Consider the following 19,564-nt stretch of genomic DNA (forward strand, 5'->3'; position numbering starts at 1 on the left):
AATTAGGCAGAATACTTTTCAAACACAGAAGTTGTCTGTCTATGTTCTTGCTACTTGAGTTAAGGATGAGAAGTTGTACAAGTGGGAATGGTTATTAAAATGCGACATCGAAAAGGCTCAGCTAACTTTACCTTTTTTTTTTTTAACTGCATATGTAGTTTACATTCAGAGCTGAGGTCTGAAAAGTAAAGTTGTCTAATATTCTGTCTCTAAGGGGGGAAAAAAGACACCTGTTCTTCTGTGTCTTGTCTTTAAAATGTCAATAAACATAACATGATACCATTTGCATTCCACAATGAAGTAAAAGACAAACACTGCAGTTGTCACCTGCAGAAAAGCAGCTCAAATGTAGCTCAAATTAATCTGACACACAGGAGGAGTTCTGGCATTAATTTTAGATTGGTGATAAATTCAAAATTGATTTCAAAATACTCAGTGAGTCTGACATGAGAATAGTGTGAGGAATATTTTGTTCAAGTTGTTCCACAACACTATAAAGCCATAGGCCTTAGGTCAAGGACCTATCCCTGCTAATCCGTCTACTGGTTTGTGAAATATTTAATTGTATATCAAAGTTAAAAGGCAAGCAAAGCAAAGACAATGCTGTGGTTGACACCAGTCTCTGGTGGCTTTATGCAAGCAAGTTTATTATTACAAAGTAATGTTACAATAACAATTTCAGCTCCACCGAAATTAACCAACACATGGACGTGGATGCACAGAGAATGTCTACATGAAGTGGCACCTCTTCGAGGTTGTTGCGTACGTTGCTGTGAAGTGGTCGAACGAAAGAGAGGGGACTACAGTTGCTGACAAACAAACAGGGAATTGAAAGCAGCATGATTACGAGGTTTCTGCTACTTGTCTTAAATAGGAATTTTCAAAGGTTTCTGCAGTGCGTACTGGGATTTATTGTTATATATTGCATTGCCCTTTAAATGCAAGTCGGCAGTATAACGTAGCACTTAAATAGATAATTGCAGTGCCTGAAATGGTGCAATAATGCACCATCTACTCCAAATATCAGCATACATAAAGTACAGTACATTCAGTAACTTTCAGAGCGCAAACCTGCATTTTGCCCTTCATTAGTGTGTAGAAATGTTTAACTGTTCATCAAAGTCATTCCCAGAATTTCTAGTGTTCATCAAACCTCTACAGGATTTGCATAAATAAAATACAATAAGAACCATTTTGACATTTTTTTTCCCACAAAAAATAAAATACATTAAAAACAAATGCACAAGGCCATTACCTTTCCATTCTCACATAATATTAAATCATATCATCTCTGAACAGACTATTTTACATCTTTGCGACAATTTAAATAACACTCAACACATTAGCAGTCTTTTAAGTTCAACATCTCCAGTGTCCGTGTCATGTTTCGGGTGCAACTAACTCCTGGGTTTGTTTGTTTTCAAGGCCACTGACTATCGCTTGGATCCCTTGGCCAGTTTGCTTGTGGGAGTGGTTCTTCTTTGTGGAGTAGGGATTTTGGAGGGGGGCTTCCCTCCATGTTGGCGGGACGCGGAGCGCGGCGTCGTCCTCGACGACTCCCCGACCGTCTCAGACACATCCGAGCAAATAGACTGAATGTCTGAGATGTCAAAGTCAGAGGCATCGCTCCCTCGACGACTACTGCCTCTACTTCCTGCTTTACTTCCTGGTCGACTGGAATTTCTTCTCGACTCTGGAAACATAACATTTTACTTTATTTTACTAAAATTAGCTTAGAATGGTTTGTGTGAGAAAAACAATAAACCTTATTACACAAGCCATCACATCTTCAACACTGACAAACTTCTAGATAAAGCTAAATGTGGAGTCATGCATGTCACTGGTGGTCAGCGCCACACTGCAAAGCATTATGGGATTGATCCATTGTCCTGAACTGGATTATATTTCTCAGATGCATAAATCTGCAAGTAAAATGTATTCAGCTTTCATGTAATCCTGCTTAAATCCTGATCCCTCAATCAGAAAGATTTTTATCAGATTGATAAAAGAGTGAAAACGTAAACTCTGCTCGTGTTCACTTATGGTCAACACAAAATTCACATGACTCTGACCAAAGGTTGTTAAGAAAACTAATGCTTTCCAATTTAGACATTAAACTCTCTGAACTAAATGCAATACAATGCCCATTGGATTATTGTGGTGAGATTTGTATTAACCAACAACTCACCGGCAGCAAGTGTTTTTGTTTGTTATGTGTTGTTTTTAAATCTATCACATTCTTTGTTTTGGTCTGTTTCAGCTGTCCAGGTGTGGTTGGATTAAAGTTTAATTAAGCGGACCAATGCAGCGATCATAGATGGACTGAAGTAACACTGCAGTGTGAACACACCCTCGATCAGACATGCAGCAAAAGAGCTCCCATTTTCCCAATGCATCCAAGTCGTAATCTATCAAACTTCCACTCACCACCCGTCTGCGCTCGAGCTTTCAGAACAGCAGCGCTGATCAAGGTTCCTTCTTCACCGCACTGAAATCCTTTACCAGATAAATACCCAGGAAGACGCAGTTTGCTGCCTTGAACTGCAGCACTCTGTGAAAAACAGAACCTTAATTATTTTTAGTTCATAGTTTAGAGAGTGTAGCTGTGCAAGACAAGGACAGGATTTAAAGAACGACAGAACAAAACAAGAAAACACTGTTGTGTTAGTTTTGAAACATATATATGTTATATATGCGACACCTGAAGCGAGCCTTTTGTAAGCTGTTAGTATTAATTAATGAAGTGTTAAATAATCATTTAACAATCAGACATGCATTGACTGCAGAAAGATTGCACTTAACATGAGGCAGATTTTTTTTTTTTTTTTCACACAAACATCAAATCTTTAACTCATTAATCAGAAAGATTTACAGGACCCAAATGAAACTTCTATATCGTCAGTCGTTGTATTTATGTCACTGCAGAGAAAATTTTGCCAAGTAAAATTACAATGAAGAATCAACAAACATGTTTAGGTTACGGCTAAAACTTTTGTCTTTACTTATGAACTATGCAGTAAATTTCAGTTGGGTCACGTGTCCAAAGCTTTCTGCTCACATGACGATACCTCTGAGGATGAACCTTGGCTCCCGAAGGAGTCGGATGATTTAAGAGGAGTAGAGGGTTTGCTGTTTGTAAGCCAGGGCTTATCATAATTGCGGGTTATGTGTTGGGCAGTCTGAGGAACAATTGTGAATCAAAAAGAAAAAAAAAAACTGAGATGGATTCACAAATCAAAAACTACAAGAAACACTAGATGAAAGAATCACAAAGGACAAATAACAAATTGTTCAAATAATGCAAATTAAAGATAGATCAATGAGAGGAAAATTACAACGGGGGAGTGATTGATCTACTGTGAGGTGGGAAAGGAAAGATAGAAGAGGTCTCAGAGAAGGCTGGTTACCTTGGGTGTGCTGGTCGCTGCCTGGTGTGACGGGACAGGACAGCTCTGACTGGAGGTGGATCTGTTAGGAGACGCTCCTCGAGACGAAGGCCGAGACCTCCGACCCCTGTAGCGGAAGCTCGCCATCACCTGCGTGGTTCCTTCAGGGAGGATGAACTTCTCTCGCAGCTCCATGTTGGTCCTGCCTTTAGCTAAGAAGTTACACATACAATGAGCCATGCTTAAAAAAAAAAAAAAAAATTCTACTCAAACTATTGGTGATGGTGATGATGGAGACGGTGAGTTAACACTTTATTTCCAAAATATAATAATTTCCCAAACCTTTTATAGAAACCTTTTAGGATATAGCTGTATATTTTTGAATAAGATAAGTGATAGCCTATTCATCTACAGTTGGCTAGATTTTATGCCTGATGCCCTTCCTGCTACAACCTGGAATCGAACCCAGACCCCACCTACACACACACACACACACACACTAACGAGCAAGACTATTTTATCAAATACGATTTAAAATAGTTCTGCTTGTTGTTTAACTGGAAACTAAATAATTCAAACCAAATTACTAAAGTGCTTTCCAGAAAAGTTCAAGAAAAACTACTGAGAAATTATTGTGTGACTACACACATCAAAAATAAAGTGTTACCATGATGTGACGGTCATTTTCCCAAAAATAAGCACGGCCTTTAAAAAGCACAAACACCCCTAAAAGGTCATGCAGGATTATATTTCATCCATACTGCCCAACAGAGGTCCAACAGTAGTGGAATCAACCTTTGGTTTATCAAAACAAGGGTGCGATTTGCTGGGAGGGATATACCTCTCCTCTGGGCTATGTACTGACGTGTTTTTGCTGCGTCATGCAGAATAATTAAAGCAACTTCAACAGCTGAATGGAACATAAAAGTCAAATATAATAATCAAAATTAAGCAGATCTGTTTCCTATCATGCAGTCCCATTAAAACTCGAGCATTAAATATAACCTTCCTCACATTAAGTAGGAAATTATGTTTGAATTTCAAAATGAAAGATTGTTGCCAAAGTATCACTTTGAAGCAACACATTCTATTTCTTGAAAGTTGCTAGTTGGAGGTCTTTTTTTTACTAAAACATAGTAAAACAAATTGTAATCACCGTGCATGCATTTCATATAATTTACACTGAAATAAACTCACTAATAAAGTCATATAGACTAATGTCAATTGAAAAACTTACTTAAAACAATGGATTTTTTAAGCTTGGCTTGCCCACATCTGTTCAAGAGCTTGCTCTGATAAAATTAATGTTATTTTCACATTCGACATGGCAACTGAAAACAACCCCCTCCTGCGTTAACCACAAATCGCACCCTGATCGTAACTGAAAGGAACTCTGTGCAAATACTCCAACAAGCAAAACTTCCCAGAAGAGAAGGATTACAAAACCAGGAAAACAAAATCTTAACATAACAAACCAAACACGTCTTCCGGATTGCGTTAAAGTGGAAAACCAAATAAACTTCCATGCAGTGTAAAGTAAACAGTGTAGTAAATACTGCTTTGGCTTTGTGGACTGTGTTATAAGGGGACAAAATCATAATTTCCTCAGTGATGATGTTAGAGCTTCTTATGACAACAGATTTTTCAGGCTCTCTCACTTCTTTTCTCAATTCCCCAAACTGCAAAAAAAGTTTCTCAGTACATGCTGTGATTGAAAAAAGAGCCGCTTTGTCCCGTCATGTCCTACAACAGAGCCTTGGAGGAAGTGATAGCAGGTGAAGTGACACACACAAACAACCGCATGCATGAAAACCAGCAGAACAACGAGGTGATTGTGAGCGGAGCTGGTTTTCTGAGAATGACATTCATCCATTCACACATGGCTACGGTAGTACTGAACACGGCAGGACACAAACACCAAGCAGCACACACTCGGATGTGCAGACACACATACCACTGGTGGGTTCATGTTCATGGAGCAAGGTGAGTAAGTTTGAGATTTGCCAACCTATAGGAGACTGAGTAATTGAAGAGTTTGATTCCGAGCGCAACATTTTGCTCCCGTGGTGATGAACTAGAAGAAACGATAATCACATTCAGCAGGAGGAAGAGGCGGGATCAGCAGGAAAAACACAAACGTATCATCAATACATGTGTTAGCAGAAACAAGAAGACTATTAGAAGCTTTTAAATTAAACAGAGCCACAGGGAGGCTTTTCTTCTGATATTTTTCTACTATCATACTATATCTACTAAACTACTATTGTGTTTTTATGTCTATATTGTGAATTCTTTCTCGTTGAAGACATTTTTTTGACGGAAAAACAAATAACCTGTAAATCTATACTGAAATAGCCTTTTTGTGAATGGGATTTCCTTCTCATGCTAATCTCTTGGCCTCACCTCGACAAGGGTCGTTCTTCACCAGGAACTCATCCAGAGCCATCCAGCCTCCGCCGACCCGCACCATCACTGTGCTGCGTAAAATGCGCACCAGGCGAAGCTGCTGAGAATCTCCAAACTACATCAAGGGGAAGGAAAACAAAGAGACGTGAGAAAATAACAGTCATTGCTTGAGCTCCATCTTATTGCAAACTGCAAGCTGTGCAAGACAGGAAACCAGAATGGTTTAGAGAATCACAATCACAACAGTCAGTCATTAAGTTTTAAAGTGGAAATAGACCATTTGAAATAATTGATGATTATTATTATTATGTATATTATCATATTGAAACAAATATTAGATTTTTTTTTGTTGCAAAAGGATTTAATCAAAGATTATTTATATACACTTCTGGTTTCCTGTTCAAGTTGCAAAGGTTCACACACAATCACACACACAAAGAATCTGACACAAAGACACACATATTTTCACTTTTCATTCTCAAAAAAAATAGAAAAGAAAACACACACAAATTACACAAAGGCCAATCCAACTGTTTGTTTCATTTGTTTTTTAGTGGAAATAATCCAATTATAAAATAATCCTACATTGCCCGGTGAGTTCAAGCCACAGAGAGCTGACTCTTCCTCGAGTACATGGGTTTGAAGAGTCACACAATGTGGAGCCTGACTGATTTATTATTTGGTACAAAATTTAAGCTCAATATGTCCTTCTGCAGATGGGATATTAGAATTTCTGGAAATTATTTTGGCCAATCATGAAACGCAATCACACTAAAATGCAAGGAAAAGGGATTCTTTATTATTGCATTAACATGTTTGAGCTTTCACGACCAGAGAGTGAAAACACCCATCAGTCTGTATTACATTTCAGAGTGAAGTTAATTTTAGTCTGTTTCTTTATTGCAAAGCCTAAATGCAGCAGTCAGACGAGCTGTAGTGTCTGTCTTCACTCCAGCTGTGAGGCTTCACATTTAAAGGTACCTGAAAACATGTGATTATACCACTAGGAGGTGCTAGTGTATAATCATTTGCCTTCGTCTGACCGACCACACACACAATAGACAAAAGAACAGAGGGCATGTTATGGATGTGGATGGTTGAAGCTGTATGAGGCGACAGATGTCAGCCAGTTGGATGTGACCACGAGCATCAGCACAAAAAAAAAATTCATAAAAAACGCAATTTGCACACATCAATCACGGCTGCATGCATCCCGTCAGAAACAAATTCACACTGTGATCAAGCAGATGAACATCAAGCTCCTGCAATCCAGCACTTTCTACAGCTATGATTGAAATGCATTGACACTGATGCAGATCCAATGCGGCTAGCTCCAATGATACACTGAGAACAACATGAGGAATGGTTTGAATCATTTTCGTCTAATCCACCACAGTGTGACACGCAGACATGACCAAACACTGATGACTCTCCAGCGAGAGCGTCTCTGATCTTATGACATCTGCTCAGCTGGTAAAATTTTTTAACTTGTATGGTAATCAGAGTGATTTAATGCCACTGGTGATTCTAGTGATCAAATACATTAAAAGGTGAGGATGATCTGAAGGAAAAAAGAGGCACAAGAAACATCTTAAAAATAACTATTTACCAGAATACAGCTTTCCAAAACTGCAACGTGTAGGTGAGGGGTAAGATTTTGATTTTCCCTGTTTGCTATTGTCTCATCGCCGATTAAGGAGTCATGTAAGCAGTGAACCAGACCAAACTGTCGAAAGAATTATTTCAATTCATTGTTGTGTTATACATCAATACAAACTAGTTCAAAAATATCACCACTATAATGCTCCTACCCCTTCTCACTAACACCCCTAATACACTTTGTAGCATGCACTTTGTCAGTACATAGAAACTGAAAATTAAAAGTCACAAAATAAAAGAAACAAATTCATAAATCATTAAGGTTGCCCATCGTTAAATGAATAAAAAGTGTCAGTTACACAAAAAAAGTGTCAGCCAATGCTGAGATAAGTCATTCCCATGACACTGAAGCGCCAAAGGCAAGCACACAGAAAGCATCTTTAAATGCCCAGCAGATGAGTTTATGCCCGCAGGCTAATCAAAATATGGGCTGAAATGGTGTTGGGACGCCAATATTGTATTTTCTGAAACTCAAAAGCAGATAGATGAACACTAACAAGACCTATTGAATCATTTTCCAACACAATCAAGCCTCTAAGTCATTGTAATAGTTTAAAAACTGAATAATAGTAAATGTTTTTTGTAACGCTTATTTAAAGTCAAATCAAATTTCTCACTTATCTATTTCAATTAAACTGCTTTTTCTTATTCTTTTTTTTTATCATTTGCTTTTCCTACTTCTGAGTTCCAGTCTGAAAACATTAGCCAGAAATCTGGGCGGGAAGTGTTAGCTTAGCAGCAAATGAAAAAGGACACAAAGCTGCTTTATAAAGCAAAGAACGAAAGGAGGCAGAGAGACAGACAGTCACATGTACCTGGTTTCCAAGGTAGAACTGGTGATGTGAGGAACAATAAAAAAAATGGAAAAGTTAGCATGTATTAACTCTTGTTTTCATCTGCACATTCAACACCTACCTTTACTGTGACCATCCCAAGTTAATAATTTAGTATCATTACATGATTTCTGGAAAACTAGTCTGAAAATTGTATTTAAGGCAGAACAGGCTTACCCGGTACTTGTTGGCACCAATTTGCTCCACTTGGAATCGTTTAGGACATTTACATTTTGCCACTTGACGTGTGACCTGCGAGCAGACAACTTTTTAGAAAACTATGTCTGAGGCAGATGTTGATGAAATTCATGACTTTACAAGGCGCCGTTACCTCGTCTTCAATTTTATCGGCATCCGTGAGTGGTTTATAGGCGTCCTTGTTGGGATGGAGGGCTGCCACAAACTCGTAGTAGTCGATGTAGCCGTCACCATCTCTGTCAAATATGTCTGCCACAGCGCTCATCTCCAAACGACTGGTGGGGAATTCTATTCGAGAGATCAGAAGTGTTGTGAAATGAGTGTTTTGGCTACATGCTGTGAAGCAGTCACTTTGTAAAGTTTGGTCTTACTGGATGAGAGAATGCCCTCGATGAACTCCTGTCGGGTCACTTTGCCATCTTGATCTTTGTCAATGCGACGGAAAAAGTCCATGACACGAGACTTTTTATGGTTCATCCAGCGCATGTAACGCTTTCGCCACACATCGAAGTCAAAGTTGGCAAATTCCTTTAGCTGCACAGACAAAAAAGAAAGAATGGGTGATTTGAGTGACCAGGAATCTCCTGCGTTTCGATTTGTATGAAACTTGGGTCCTGGATCACCTCCTCTAGTCTGTCCAAAGCATCGTTGAGCTTCCTTCTTCTGTCCAAAGCCAGCAGCCACACGTGCTGCCACTTTGTGACCAGCAGGTTCACCCGTGGGTTTTTGGTTTCGATGGGAGCTTGTGTTGTTGACCCATACATAGTTTGTGTGGGAGATCGTTTTCCTGTTGATGAAAGACAAAACCACCTGATCTGACGGAATAAGATCCACACTGACATCATTCCAGGTGTTAAAGTGGATAAGATGCGGATGTCGAGTCATTCCGCGCTGACTCAGCACTTTGCCAGATGGCTCGGGTCACGCTATGTGAGTGATATTGGGGGATACATACTTCCAGGTCTTCCTTTGTCCAACACAGGGATCTGAGACTGGATTTGTGACTCCACAGCAGCCTTCCTTTTGTGTGTCTTTGTGATTTTGTCAACATCTGGTTGCTTCCTGGTCATTTCCTCCATGAACGCCTACAGAGAGATTTAACCATCAATTACTGTTCTCAGAATAACAATGCAGGCAGGTTTAGTTTCAATAAGAATGAAAAATAAAAAAAATTATGAAACATATGCTAAAATAATGGCAATAATATTTTACCTGGTGTTCTGAAATCAGGCTTTTGACTTCCTCAATTTCCTGAGGTAGTGCTTCCTTGTCCTTGTCATTGAGGTTGGACTCGGCCCACTGCAGCCAGGTAAGAAGGTTTTCCAGCAGATCCTGAGTGGCTAACTGATCAGTAAGTGCTGTGCCCAGTCGCTGCTGATGCTGTCGAGCCCAGGCCTGCACCTGTAATAGCAGAAATACATACATCATCAAACTAAAGACAATAAAATAGTGAAGTAATTTTCTGTTGCTGAATGACCATTTCTAATCAATCACATAAGTGAAGAAGACAAAAGTGACGCAATCAAAACCTAAAGTGTATATTGCAAATAAGACGAAGGGAAGATTAATTTTTTACTTCTGAATTGAACCAGTCAGTGTAACGTGTTCAGTCGTAACTGCAGATATGAGAGGCGTAAGTGCCGCCTTGCAGCTGTGTGGGCTGACCTCTTCAAACCGGGCTTTAATGATAGTGTTCCAGTGCTTGATGGTTGTGATGGAGTCTGGATGGCAGATGCTCAGAATGGCCTCCCCCATATTAGTTGCTTTATTTAGAGCCACTCGCTTCTCCTCCAGTTTCTTCATAAAATCCTGGAAAATAGAGAAAAAGGGGAAAATGAGATTTTCTTCCACAAACATAAAAATAGACTATTGCTCATGTTTGATATAATGTTGGGGCGTTGGGAAGTTATTTCACTAAAATCAAAGTGAAATCAGAGTTGAAGAAAAAAGCATTTCTGGCATGGAGGATGACATGGTTTCCAATTGCAAACTGACAAGGTCTTGACTGATTCGTCAAGCAAAAAACTTAATCAAAAAGGCATGTTTCTTTTCCAACCCAAAACTGTCAAAAGCTATCTCTTGAGCCGGAATTTGGATTTAAAAAAACAACATCAGTATTTGCTTTGCTTGCCTTATGTTGTTCAATAAGGGCTCGCAATGCCTCTTCGTCATCAGGAAGGCTGCCATGGAAACGCAAAGTCTGCTCTGCCTCAGCGAGCCACTCCAGCAGGATATGAACAGTAGAATGAAACTCCTCAGCCTGCAGACGGAGAACAACAGCTCAGTCAGGCTCACAGAGCAACAACGTTATCATTCTCACGACTGTAAGATCTGCACAGTACCTGACACAGGGATTGCTCTAGCCGGGCCTGCTTAGACACTGAGAGGTTGCACACCGTCTCCCAGCGAGTGCCCAGTTCCTGCATCTGGACCTTCACCCAGGACGAATCATCGTGGCTGCTTTCAACCAGATCTCGAGCTGAACGCTTGAGAGCCTGAACGCTTACTGTACGCTTTCCCAGCTCCTTCTGGAACACCTGTAGTAATGTATCGTTGAAAGGCACAATCAAGACAACATAAACCTGCTTTAAACACTCTGAACAGTATCATATCACCACTAAAAAAAAGGTGGAACATCATGTGTGTTCAGTCTGGAGTGGTTCTTCCACCTTGTGGTTGTCTATCAGGTTGAGAACCAGGTCTATGTCTCCATGTACAGGCTGGTCCTCGGCCAGCTGGGGCTCCACTCTGTACAGCCAGTCAATGAGAGCCTGCAGAGCATCTGTGAACTGGCCTGAGAATAACAAAGCCTCCTCAAGCTTGTTTTGTCTGCAGGGGAGAAGAAATCATCCATATGATTGAGGAGGCCTTTCGGGGTACTGCGGGTAGTCTGACAACATGAGATTAGTGAAATAAACACAATATGTGTCTGAATGAATCCCCACCTTTCCACTGATTTGCCACAAACTGTGTCCCATTTGTCCCTAAGTTCACTCAGCATGTCGTCCAGCTTCTGATTATCATCCTGAAGGGAGGTCTTGTCTTTTAGCGCCCGTCCTGTCCGAGCTGTGGTGTCATACACAGAGTGTTTGCTTCCCAGAGCTTTCTGGAAATCCTGCATATTGATAAAAAAAAAAAAAAGAAAAACATTTTCAGTGCTATACTAAGATTGCAATAGACAGGTTTAGTGATACATTTAAGTGCAGTCATTTTCTTAATCTGTGTTGGTGTGTGTGTCATGATTAAAAAGACAGAGAGGAACCAAAACTGGGTCAAAACTCAAGAGCCACTGCTCTTGAGGGATTAAAAGTATCCAAAAGCAAGGTCAGTCCTGATACATTTAGTCCATCCCAGGATTATGATAGGATTAGCACAATCTCCCCACACAACACTACAAACACAACAAGAGGGAACTCTTCTAATGCGCACTGGAGTTGCTGTCATTCTCGTAAATAGCTTTTACTGCTGGAACTCAAACACTGTTACATTACTCATAAAACACAGTGCATTTAGCAGCTGCCGCATTATTCTGACTTGTAAACTGCTTCAGATATAGATGTTTCTGTTTAGGGGATAGGTCTTTGCTATTGATGTTATTTTAACAGTAAACCATGATAAAAGAACATAAAAAACAAAACAAAACAAAAAAACAATGCCAGTCACCTTGTGCTGTGCCAGCTGGGTCTTGATTTTGTCTGGTTCATTGGCAATTTCCACTTCAGAGTCCAGAGTCTTCTCAGATTCATCCAACCACTCCATCAGTTTATTGAAAGTGTCATGGAACTATTGAAATATAAAAAAACACATGTTACGAAGCATATCCAAACAAACAATTCCAGTAGAGCCCCGCTTAATGTTCACATGATTACATGTTAAGCGCTCAAAGAACACAAGAGAAAACCAAGGCTGCAGACAGAATATAAAACAGGCTCAGTATTATTTTCCCTGTGCTTTCCAGTGATAATTAAAAGTCCCCATGGCAGTGAATATGTGCCAGTACCAGACTCAGAATAAACCTGTGGAGAACAGTACCTGCTTTGCTCTCTTTCTGGCATCGTCCAGCACACGACCTCGTTCCACAGACCTCTGCACAAGCTTCTCCCAGCGGCCCTGCACGCTGATCAGCAGGTTCTTGATCAGGACCACATCCTGTTTCTGGCTGAAGTATTTCAGATGAGTTCCTGTCTTGTCCAGATCAATAATGTGATCTCTGTGGGAGTTCACCTCTGTCACAAACATCTACACAGTGCACAAAAGGGAGACATTTAGGGCCTATAATATACAGAGGAAATGACAAATAATGAGTAATATGATTAATGTGATTATGAGGGATTTTTTTCCTGAATGACACAACAGATGTTATTAAATAATTTGTAGCTTGAGAGAAGAGCATGACAGATACAATAATGGAATAAATAGATTTTTTTTTTTTATGGATATGTTTTTGCCGAGGAGTGCATGTAGAAGAGGCTAATGTCTAAGAGGCTTAATTGGAATTAAATTAAAAATAACAAAATGGCATTTCAAAATTAAGTTAATTCCATGCATGTAAAACATTGTTGTTTTTTTTAAAACCTTCCCCCTCCGCAAAAACATACCTTATGCTCATCAATCTGAAACAGGATGGTCTCCAGGATGAGGGAAGCAGGGGAAACCATGTTCAGCGTCTGCTCCGCTTGGGTCAGCCAGTTGATGAAGTCCTGCAGAGAGTTGTGGAAATCTGTGGCCAGAGTTAAAGCCTCCTCCAGTTTCACCTGTAGACACAAAGCACATAATAAAATCAGTCATTCACACTTTTGCTCATGTAACCAGAATGCATTATACTGCTCAGTAATCCACAAACACATTGTTTGGTTGCTATGGCATCAGATGTGACACACATGACCTCCATCTGAACAGAGGAAGTTAACATCTCTGGAGAGGCTGATGGTGAGGCAGAAAGGGACTGATGAGATTTTAATTGAGTAACAATGACTAACAGTCAAGGCCAGAAGCTCAAACTCATCATGTGAATACTGTGTTTATAACATTACAAATATGATGAATGATCTCGGTGATAATGAGTTTCTCTCAGATAAGGTGATGGTCCTGCTGGCTGAACATCAGTCTGTGAATCCATCATTCAAAAAGCTGTTTATTCATAGCTTGTTTGATGCAGGACTGTTGTAATGGATCCAATCTGGCATCAGAAACAAATACAAAACATTGTAAAAGTTAGTACAGCTGTACATAAGCTCTGGGTTTTTGATCGTGATGGAAGAACAGCTTTGTGCATAAACTTACACCACAGCGCTCTGTCAAATGTAAAAGTGCCATAAGACTGCTATGTTCCAACTGCCACATCATAAAATCAACCTCAATTGGTTTTTATGACTGTTGCATAAACTCCATAAACTTTACACCTTGCATTTATATTCTTCATTTGCTCACTTCTCTGAGACTTAAAAGCAAAACATGCTCTCAAAAATAAAACAAAGTGAAAGTGATGTAGTTACCAATGACAATAGTTAACAGTGTGTGTCATGTTGTTAAGCAGGGGGTTGTAGTCTGTACTCGACAAAGAAAATGAAAAGAAAACTAAAGTTCTCTGCTTGAAAAATACACAAGATTAGTCTCACATTGCTGAAGGTCTGGCAGTAGCACTTTACTTTCTCTAAGATTTACTGGACTTTGAGTTCTTGGGAAAAGGACCAAAGTTCATAGAGAGGAAAAGGTAAATGTTACAGAGAAGATTGAAAATAAACAGATTGAGAAGCTCCTTATTTGGAGAAGGGTTGTTAAAGCGAAAAACAGATACAAGAATTATATTTTCATAATGTCAAACAATGACTTATTTATCGTAGTGACAAAAGTGGGAAAATACTGCTGCATATAAGTCGCTTAGTGAATCCACATTTCAAAAAGAAAAACATAGTGACTGATGACTCTTTGTTTTGGCTCAAATGTTAGTTTACATGTGATTTATTTTACAGTGGTGTCAGCTGTTTGCCATGGAAATATATGAGACCACTGTTGTCTCACTCAGACAGCAACTCAGCTGCTCTGATCAACAGTGTAACCGCATCCTGTGTTTCTCTGCCAGCACCCTGTCCTTACACCATTCATTATCAGTGCTGGGATTAGAGGCTTTCCACCACAGGGTCATAGCTCCAGTGTATGTCAACGGGCCCTCGCTGGGATCTCAACCTGAAGCGGTGCTAAGAGCACGTGAAAGGCATTCACAGGCTGCCTACCTTTCTCTCTGCAACCTTTGCGTGTACCGCCTCCCATTTCTCCCTCAGATTGGCGAGGTCCTGCTCTGTGTTGCTGTCGGGACCCTCCGGCGCCATTGTGAGAAGCTGCTGACCCTTTTTCAGCAGCTCCCGATACAGCTCCTCCTTGGCCTCAAAGGCAGAACACAACTCCTGGTAGAAGAAAAAAAAAAAAAAAGCACACAATAGCATGAGGATAATGACTAGTAAAGGACAGTATTTATACTCCTACATTCAGATATGGAAGTTCTAGTATGTATTTGCTCGTGGTGAGTCCTAATTTATTCCAAAAATGGTGAAAGAACAAGCAGAATAAGGCATGATGGCACTCAAACTTTGAACTGCATTGTGTTACGAATTTGATCAAGGTTATTGCCAAATAATCTCTCTCAGTTTGGTTCCATGAAATATCACTGCCAATGTGTGGGGGGGTGTAAGTGTCTGGATTAGAAAATAGAAAAAACAATGAAGGGAAACGTTCCTAAATTGATTGTAGTCAGACATGCCTCAATCAATTTGGAACACTTTTGTCATCAACTGCAGGGGGATGCAAGTGGTGTAGTTTGCAGTGTCATTTAATTTTCACACTTCAGATAAAACACAGAAAAGACACAGTCAACTCTTTGCAAGCCTGCCATCTGTATGCAGGCTCTCATATTGTTAAACACATACCAGATGGGCGTTAAGCTGCTCCCGGGCCGTGTCTGGTAAGCCTCCCACAGCCTTTGATGCCAACAGCTGACGCTCTGTGTCTTTCAGCCATTGCTGCATATCTTCTATCTCTCCATGGAAACCTTGGGCCTACAACACAATACAACCTGAGTCAGGACAAAAGGTGTCTCACACACACTCATTGTTAGCAGCCTGCGAATCAGAGACAAGGATGTCTGAGTTATAAATTCCTTGGATTCATTAAACAACCAAAATTGAGTATCTGTGGTATTTCTCTGTATAAAAGGCTAGACTACAATGAATTAAAGCCTTGGAGTGAAAACAGAAGATTAATTCACAACTTTTATTCCCCCGTCTAATCACTTTTATTTAACCATTTTGAATGTACTGGATACGAAATTGTACATTCACATCCCAAAAAACAAAATAAATAACATTTTCTGAAGCCTTCTCAACACTGGTAAAATTCTATTTTTGGAAACTTTCAAGCATTTCTTAAAGAAAAATAACTCTCTCATCATAGCAAATCCCAAAAGGTTGAAGTTTTTAAAAGAAACATGAGACAAATGAGAAAGGGGATGAGATCAGAGTCACAGCTCTGAACTTTATGACTTCAGCATACCAATTATGTCTCCCTTGGGGCAAAGAGTGAGTCACAATGTATTGAATAACAAACAATTAATAAGTCTTTCCAGCTTATCAACTTTCTGTCAGAATGATTCGTATACCTGAAGAAGAGAGCTTTCCAGCTGTTGTTTCCTCTGCTCTGTCTTCTCCCGGATGGATTTCCACCTCTGATTCAGATTCTCTAGTTTGCTTTGCAGACAAGATGCTTCCTCTCCAGCACTCGACTCCACAAGATCTTTACCAGCTTTGTTCACCGTTTCAACTGTGGACTTATGAGCCAAAACGTCTATCTGCAGGACCTGCACATATTACAGAGCCAGAATGGTCAAATGTTAAGTGTATGAGTATTGTAATGCACAATCTGCATGTAGGTGTGGAAAATATGATACAGCATAGTGAAAAACAGATCTTCTATACAATCTTTTTAGTGAAAGACTGTGAGAATAAAGTGTACATTAGCATTAAGAGTAGGAGACTGTTGTCCTCTTCCATTATTTTCATAAAAAAACACAACATAAAGGGGGCTTTGTCATACGTGGTGCTTGGCGAGCTCTATCTCAATGGCTTTGGGGTCTCCACAAGCCTTCCTCTGTTCGTTGAGCAGCTCCTCAGTGTGGCTCATCCAGGCCAGCAACTCATCCAGTGCATGCTGGAATTGGCCCAGAGCCAGAAGGCCTCCCTCCAGTTTGTGCTGGATTAATGACAGATTATTCTATTAGACGTAAACACTTGACATGCATGTGACACATCGCACACCCTGCGTGGTTGATGGCGCAGGAGGAAATGTAGAGCGATGATACAAATGTGCTTCAAGACCACACTATAAATGGTATGTATCTGCTTCCCCATGCTTCTGACCTGCCGGCTGATGATCTTCTCATCCATGTTGTCCCAGAGCATCTTGAGCTCAGACATAGGCTCCTGGATGGCGCAGCGATCGGCCTCCTCCGTCACCTTCTTCAGCAGGAGGCTCGCCTGGTGGTTCAGACGCTCCATCTCAATCTGGAGCTGGTACGCTTCCTGTTTGAACTCCTATCAAAACCAGAACACACAGTGAGTCAACAGGAGTAAGAGAGTCACTGAGACAATAACAGCTTTGTCCTTTCAAGGAATGATTTGTCTCATTATCATCAAAGAAAATCTGAGGACTTAATAGAGCTTTTATTCCAACTCAAAACAAAGCAATGCAGCTGGTTATGAATCAAACACACCGCAGCTGAATTCTGATATACAGCTATCAGTAGTTTATGCAAAAAATAAAGCAGCAATTACAATGCCAGAGAAAAACTTAACTATAATGATTTCAGTATTAAAAATAGTAGAAATATTTTGCCATATTATATTCAAATCCAAATAAACAAGACTGTACCTTGAGCTCTACAATCTGCTGTTTGACAGTTTCCAGGTCCGTGCCGACAGGTGACATTGAATCCAGTTTGTTCTCCAGTATATCCACCCAGTCAAACATACCCTGTGTACAAGGTGGAGAGCCATTGTGTTACCAGAAGAAAACAAACCTGCACCCAGAGTCAAGTTTCTTATTGAATAGGACATTTAAACTGAAGCGAAGGTAAACCTGTTGTGCAGAGGATTACCTTTCCCCACAGTGAATTAATTTCAGAAAAACTTTCACATGCGGTAAAGTTTAAGCATACATCAAGTGAGAGGCTGATTTATTTTCTATTGTTACAAAATTACTTGTATAAAATAAAATGTCGCATCAGCATTAAGCTTTACATCATCTGTGGGTTTTATCCAAGAACTCACTGTTTACCTTCAAAACATGTAAATATTTCTGAATGTATCATCACCTGTATGTAAGCTGGTTTTATCTAAAGAACCAAACAATAAATATATTTTACAAAACAATCTTGTATATTTTGGAAGGGCAACTCTTAACCTTAACATATTTTAATGTATTATCCTTGAAGCAGTTTTCAAAGTACCTGCAGGCCATCTTGGAACTGTACAGCAGCCTGCATGGCTTCTTCCAGTCTCTCTATCCTCTCTTTCCATGTCTTATTGAGATTCTCCCAGGCGGAATTCACCTGGAAATATACGGAAATGCTATTCAGGTCCACAGGTTGGTGGCAACGTCTGACTGCAAGGTATCAGATGAGTCCATTGCAGAGAAATAAACATCTTTGTAAACATGGTTTCAATAAGAACTCATTACCTCATCAACACTTTTCTTGATCACGGGTTTATCAGGTTCACCGCAGGCCATCATGAGCTCGGCTCCCTGATTTCGAACAACATCAAGCTCCTCCTGCAGGCCATCAATTTCCTCCTTAAAACCCTGTAGAAATTAAATGCATGCAAGTTGTAACGCCCACTCACTTTTGCTTATTAGTTGGTTTATTCATTCTGATTTGATTTGAGGGATCTGTGCACCTCCACGAATTCCTGCTGCTGTTTGACGACTGAAGGATCGACTCCAGGCTCTTCCAGCTCCCTCAGGAGGTCCTGGCTATCTTTAATGGTGATGAGGAGGGCGCAGTGGTCACACCAGAACTTTTCTGCCAGGTCCATCACATCCAGCAGCTTCGCCTCACGCTCCTCCAGCAAGGCCTGGATGTCACTCCACAGGAACACCATGTGATCGAGTTGGTCTTGTATCGCTAGTACAAGAGAAAGAGAGTCGTACATTCAATAGATGTGTGATAAATGTGACATATTTGATGGCAAATTGTAATTTTAAGAATCTGTTGTTGAAACAAGGGTCATGAAAACCACTGGAGGAAGGCTGATGAATTCAGCACATATAAAAGCTAATGTTTCCCAATTAAGCATTAATTTTGGTACATTTGAACCTTTACCAAGTTAACGTATAATATTATTTAAGCTACCTGTGATTATCATGGTGTCCTTTTAAGGTAATACCACTACAGCCACCAAAAGGCCATTACCATTTCGATAGTCTAAGGAAAAGCTGCTTTAAAATGAACATTAAATGAATGAGTACACGTTCCAAAATATAGTTAAACAGATAATGTATACACCGTACCTTTGGCAGATATGTCCTTGTCTGCTCCTTCAGATCGGGCAATCATCTCTTCACCTCGTTGCCTCAGCGTATCATAAGAGGGCTGCATTTTCTCCAAATCCATAGAGACGGCCTTATTCTCATTAATCTGCTCCTTGATCTTGTCCAGTTCCACAGAGATGGACGGAGGCTGCCGCAGCCGCTCGGCAATCCGCTCCAGGGACTCCAGCATGGGGTCAATTTTGTCATGGAACTGGAAAATGAAGAAGGTATTTACCTTTTGCTTGTCTCTACACTTTACATAGTAAAATCATTAACGTGCTTCATTCCTCAGGTAAAGGAGATACGAAATGTACTTTAACAGTGAATATTGGCAGAATGTGGAATTACTTTTTTTTAGCATAACCTCGATTAAATTAATGTCCATTCATGTTACATTATGTTAACTGGAACCATTTCTTTAAAACAAAGCACTGTTTAGACAGAATTTCCTCATAATGAGTTTTCAACAAATGAAAATGTTTCATTCTCAGTGAACTGTATGGT

General features: G+C 40.0%; 1 protein-coding gene across 11 annotated transcripts in view; it reads right to left on the minus strand.

Annotated features, from left to right (window-relative positions):
* Positions 1-611: 611 nt before the first annotated feature.
* The window catches only part of dst (dystonin), a 97,962-nt gene continuing 79,009 nt past the window's right edge, over positions 612-19,564 (minus strand). For 6 of the 11 annotated variants that reach the window (XM_080507543.1, XM_080507541.1, XM_080507542.1 and 3 more), the window contains 31 exons: positions 19,040-19,271; positions 18,427-18,653; positions 18,209-18,331; positions 17,979-18,080; positions 17,402-17,503; positions 16,891-17,064; positions 16,568-16,723; positions 16,134-16,331; positions 15,406-15,534; positions 14,716-14,886; positions 13,081-13,236; positions 12,515-12,721; positions 12,146-12,265; positions 11,428-11,597; positions 11,152-11,311; positions 10,825-11,019; positions 10,614-10,742; positions 10,148-10,291; positions 9,695-9,883; positions 9,438-9,567; positions 9,106-9,269; positions 8,854-9,016; positions 8,616-8,770; positions 8,462-8,536; positions 8,267-8,284; positions 5,790-5,907; positions 5,341-5,460; positions 3,408-3,598; positions 3,069-3,179; positions 2,428-2,551; positions 612-1,693 (listed from right to left, as the gene is read on the minus strand). In XM_080507543.1, coding sequence (XP_080363669.1) covers positions 1,434-1,693; positions 2,428-2,551; positions 3,069-3,179; positions 3,408-3,598; positions 5,341-5,460; positions 5,790-5,907; positions 8,267-8,284; positions 8,462-8,536; positions 8,616-8,770; positions 8,854-9,016; positions 9,106-9,269; positions 9,438-9,567; positions 9,695-9,883; positions 10,148-10,291; positions 10,614-10,742; positions 10,825-11,019; positions 11,152-11,311; positions 11,428-11,597; positions 12,146-12,265; positions 12,515-12,721; positions 13,081-13,236; positions 14,716-14,886; positions 15,406-15,534; positions 16,134-16,331; positions 16,568-16,723; positions 16,891-17,064; positions 17,402-17,503; positions 17,979-18,080; positions 18,209-18,331; positions 18,427-18,653; positions 19,040-19,271 — 4,713 coding nt within the window. In that variant the 3' untranslated portion in view covers positions 612-1,433. The remainder of the gene's footprint in view (positions 1,694-2,427; positions 2,552-3,068; positions 3,180-3,407; positions 3,599-5,340; positions 5,461-5,789; positions 5,908-8,266; positions 8,285-8,461; positions 8,537-8,615; positions 8,771-8,853; positions 9,017-9,105; positions 9,270-9,437; positions 9,568-9,694; positions 9,884-10,147; positions 10,292-10,613; positions 10,743-10,824; positions 11,020-11,151; positions 11,312-11,427; positions 11,598-12,145; positions 12,266-12,514; positions 12,722-13,080; positions 13,237-14,715; positions 14,887-15,405; positions 15,535-16,133; positions 16,332-16,567; positions 16,724-16,890; positions 17,065-17,401; positions 17,504-17,978; positions 18,081-18,208; positions 18,332-18,426; positions 18,654-19,039; positions 19,272-19,564) is intronic. The other 5 variants (XM_080507536.1, XM_080507538.1, XM_080507535.1 and 2 more) reach the window with 3 other exon arrangements.

Source organism: Blennius ocellaris, assembly GCF_963422515.1.
Source record: "Blennius ocellaris genome assembly, chromosome: 13".
In the NCBI taxonomy this organism is placed as follows: domain Eukaryota; kingdom Metazoa; phylum Chordata; class Actinopteri; order Blenniiformes; family Blenniidae; genus Blennius; species Blennius ocellaris.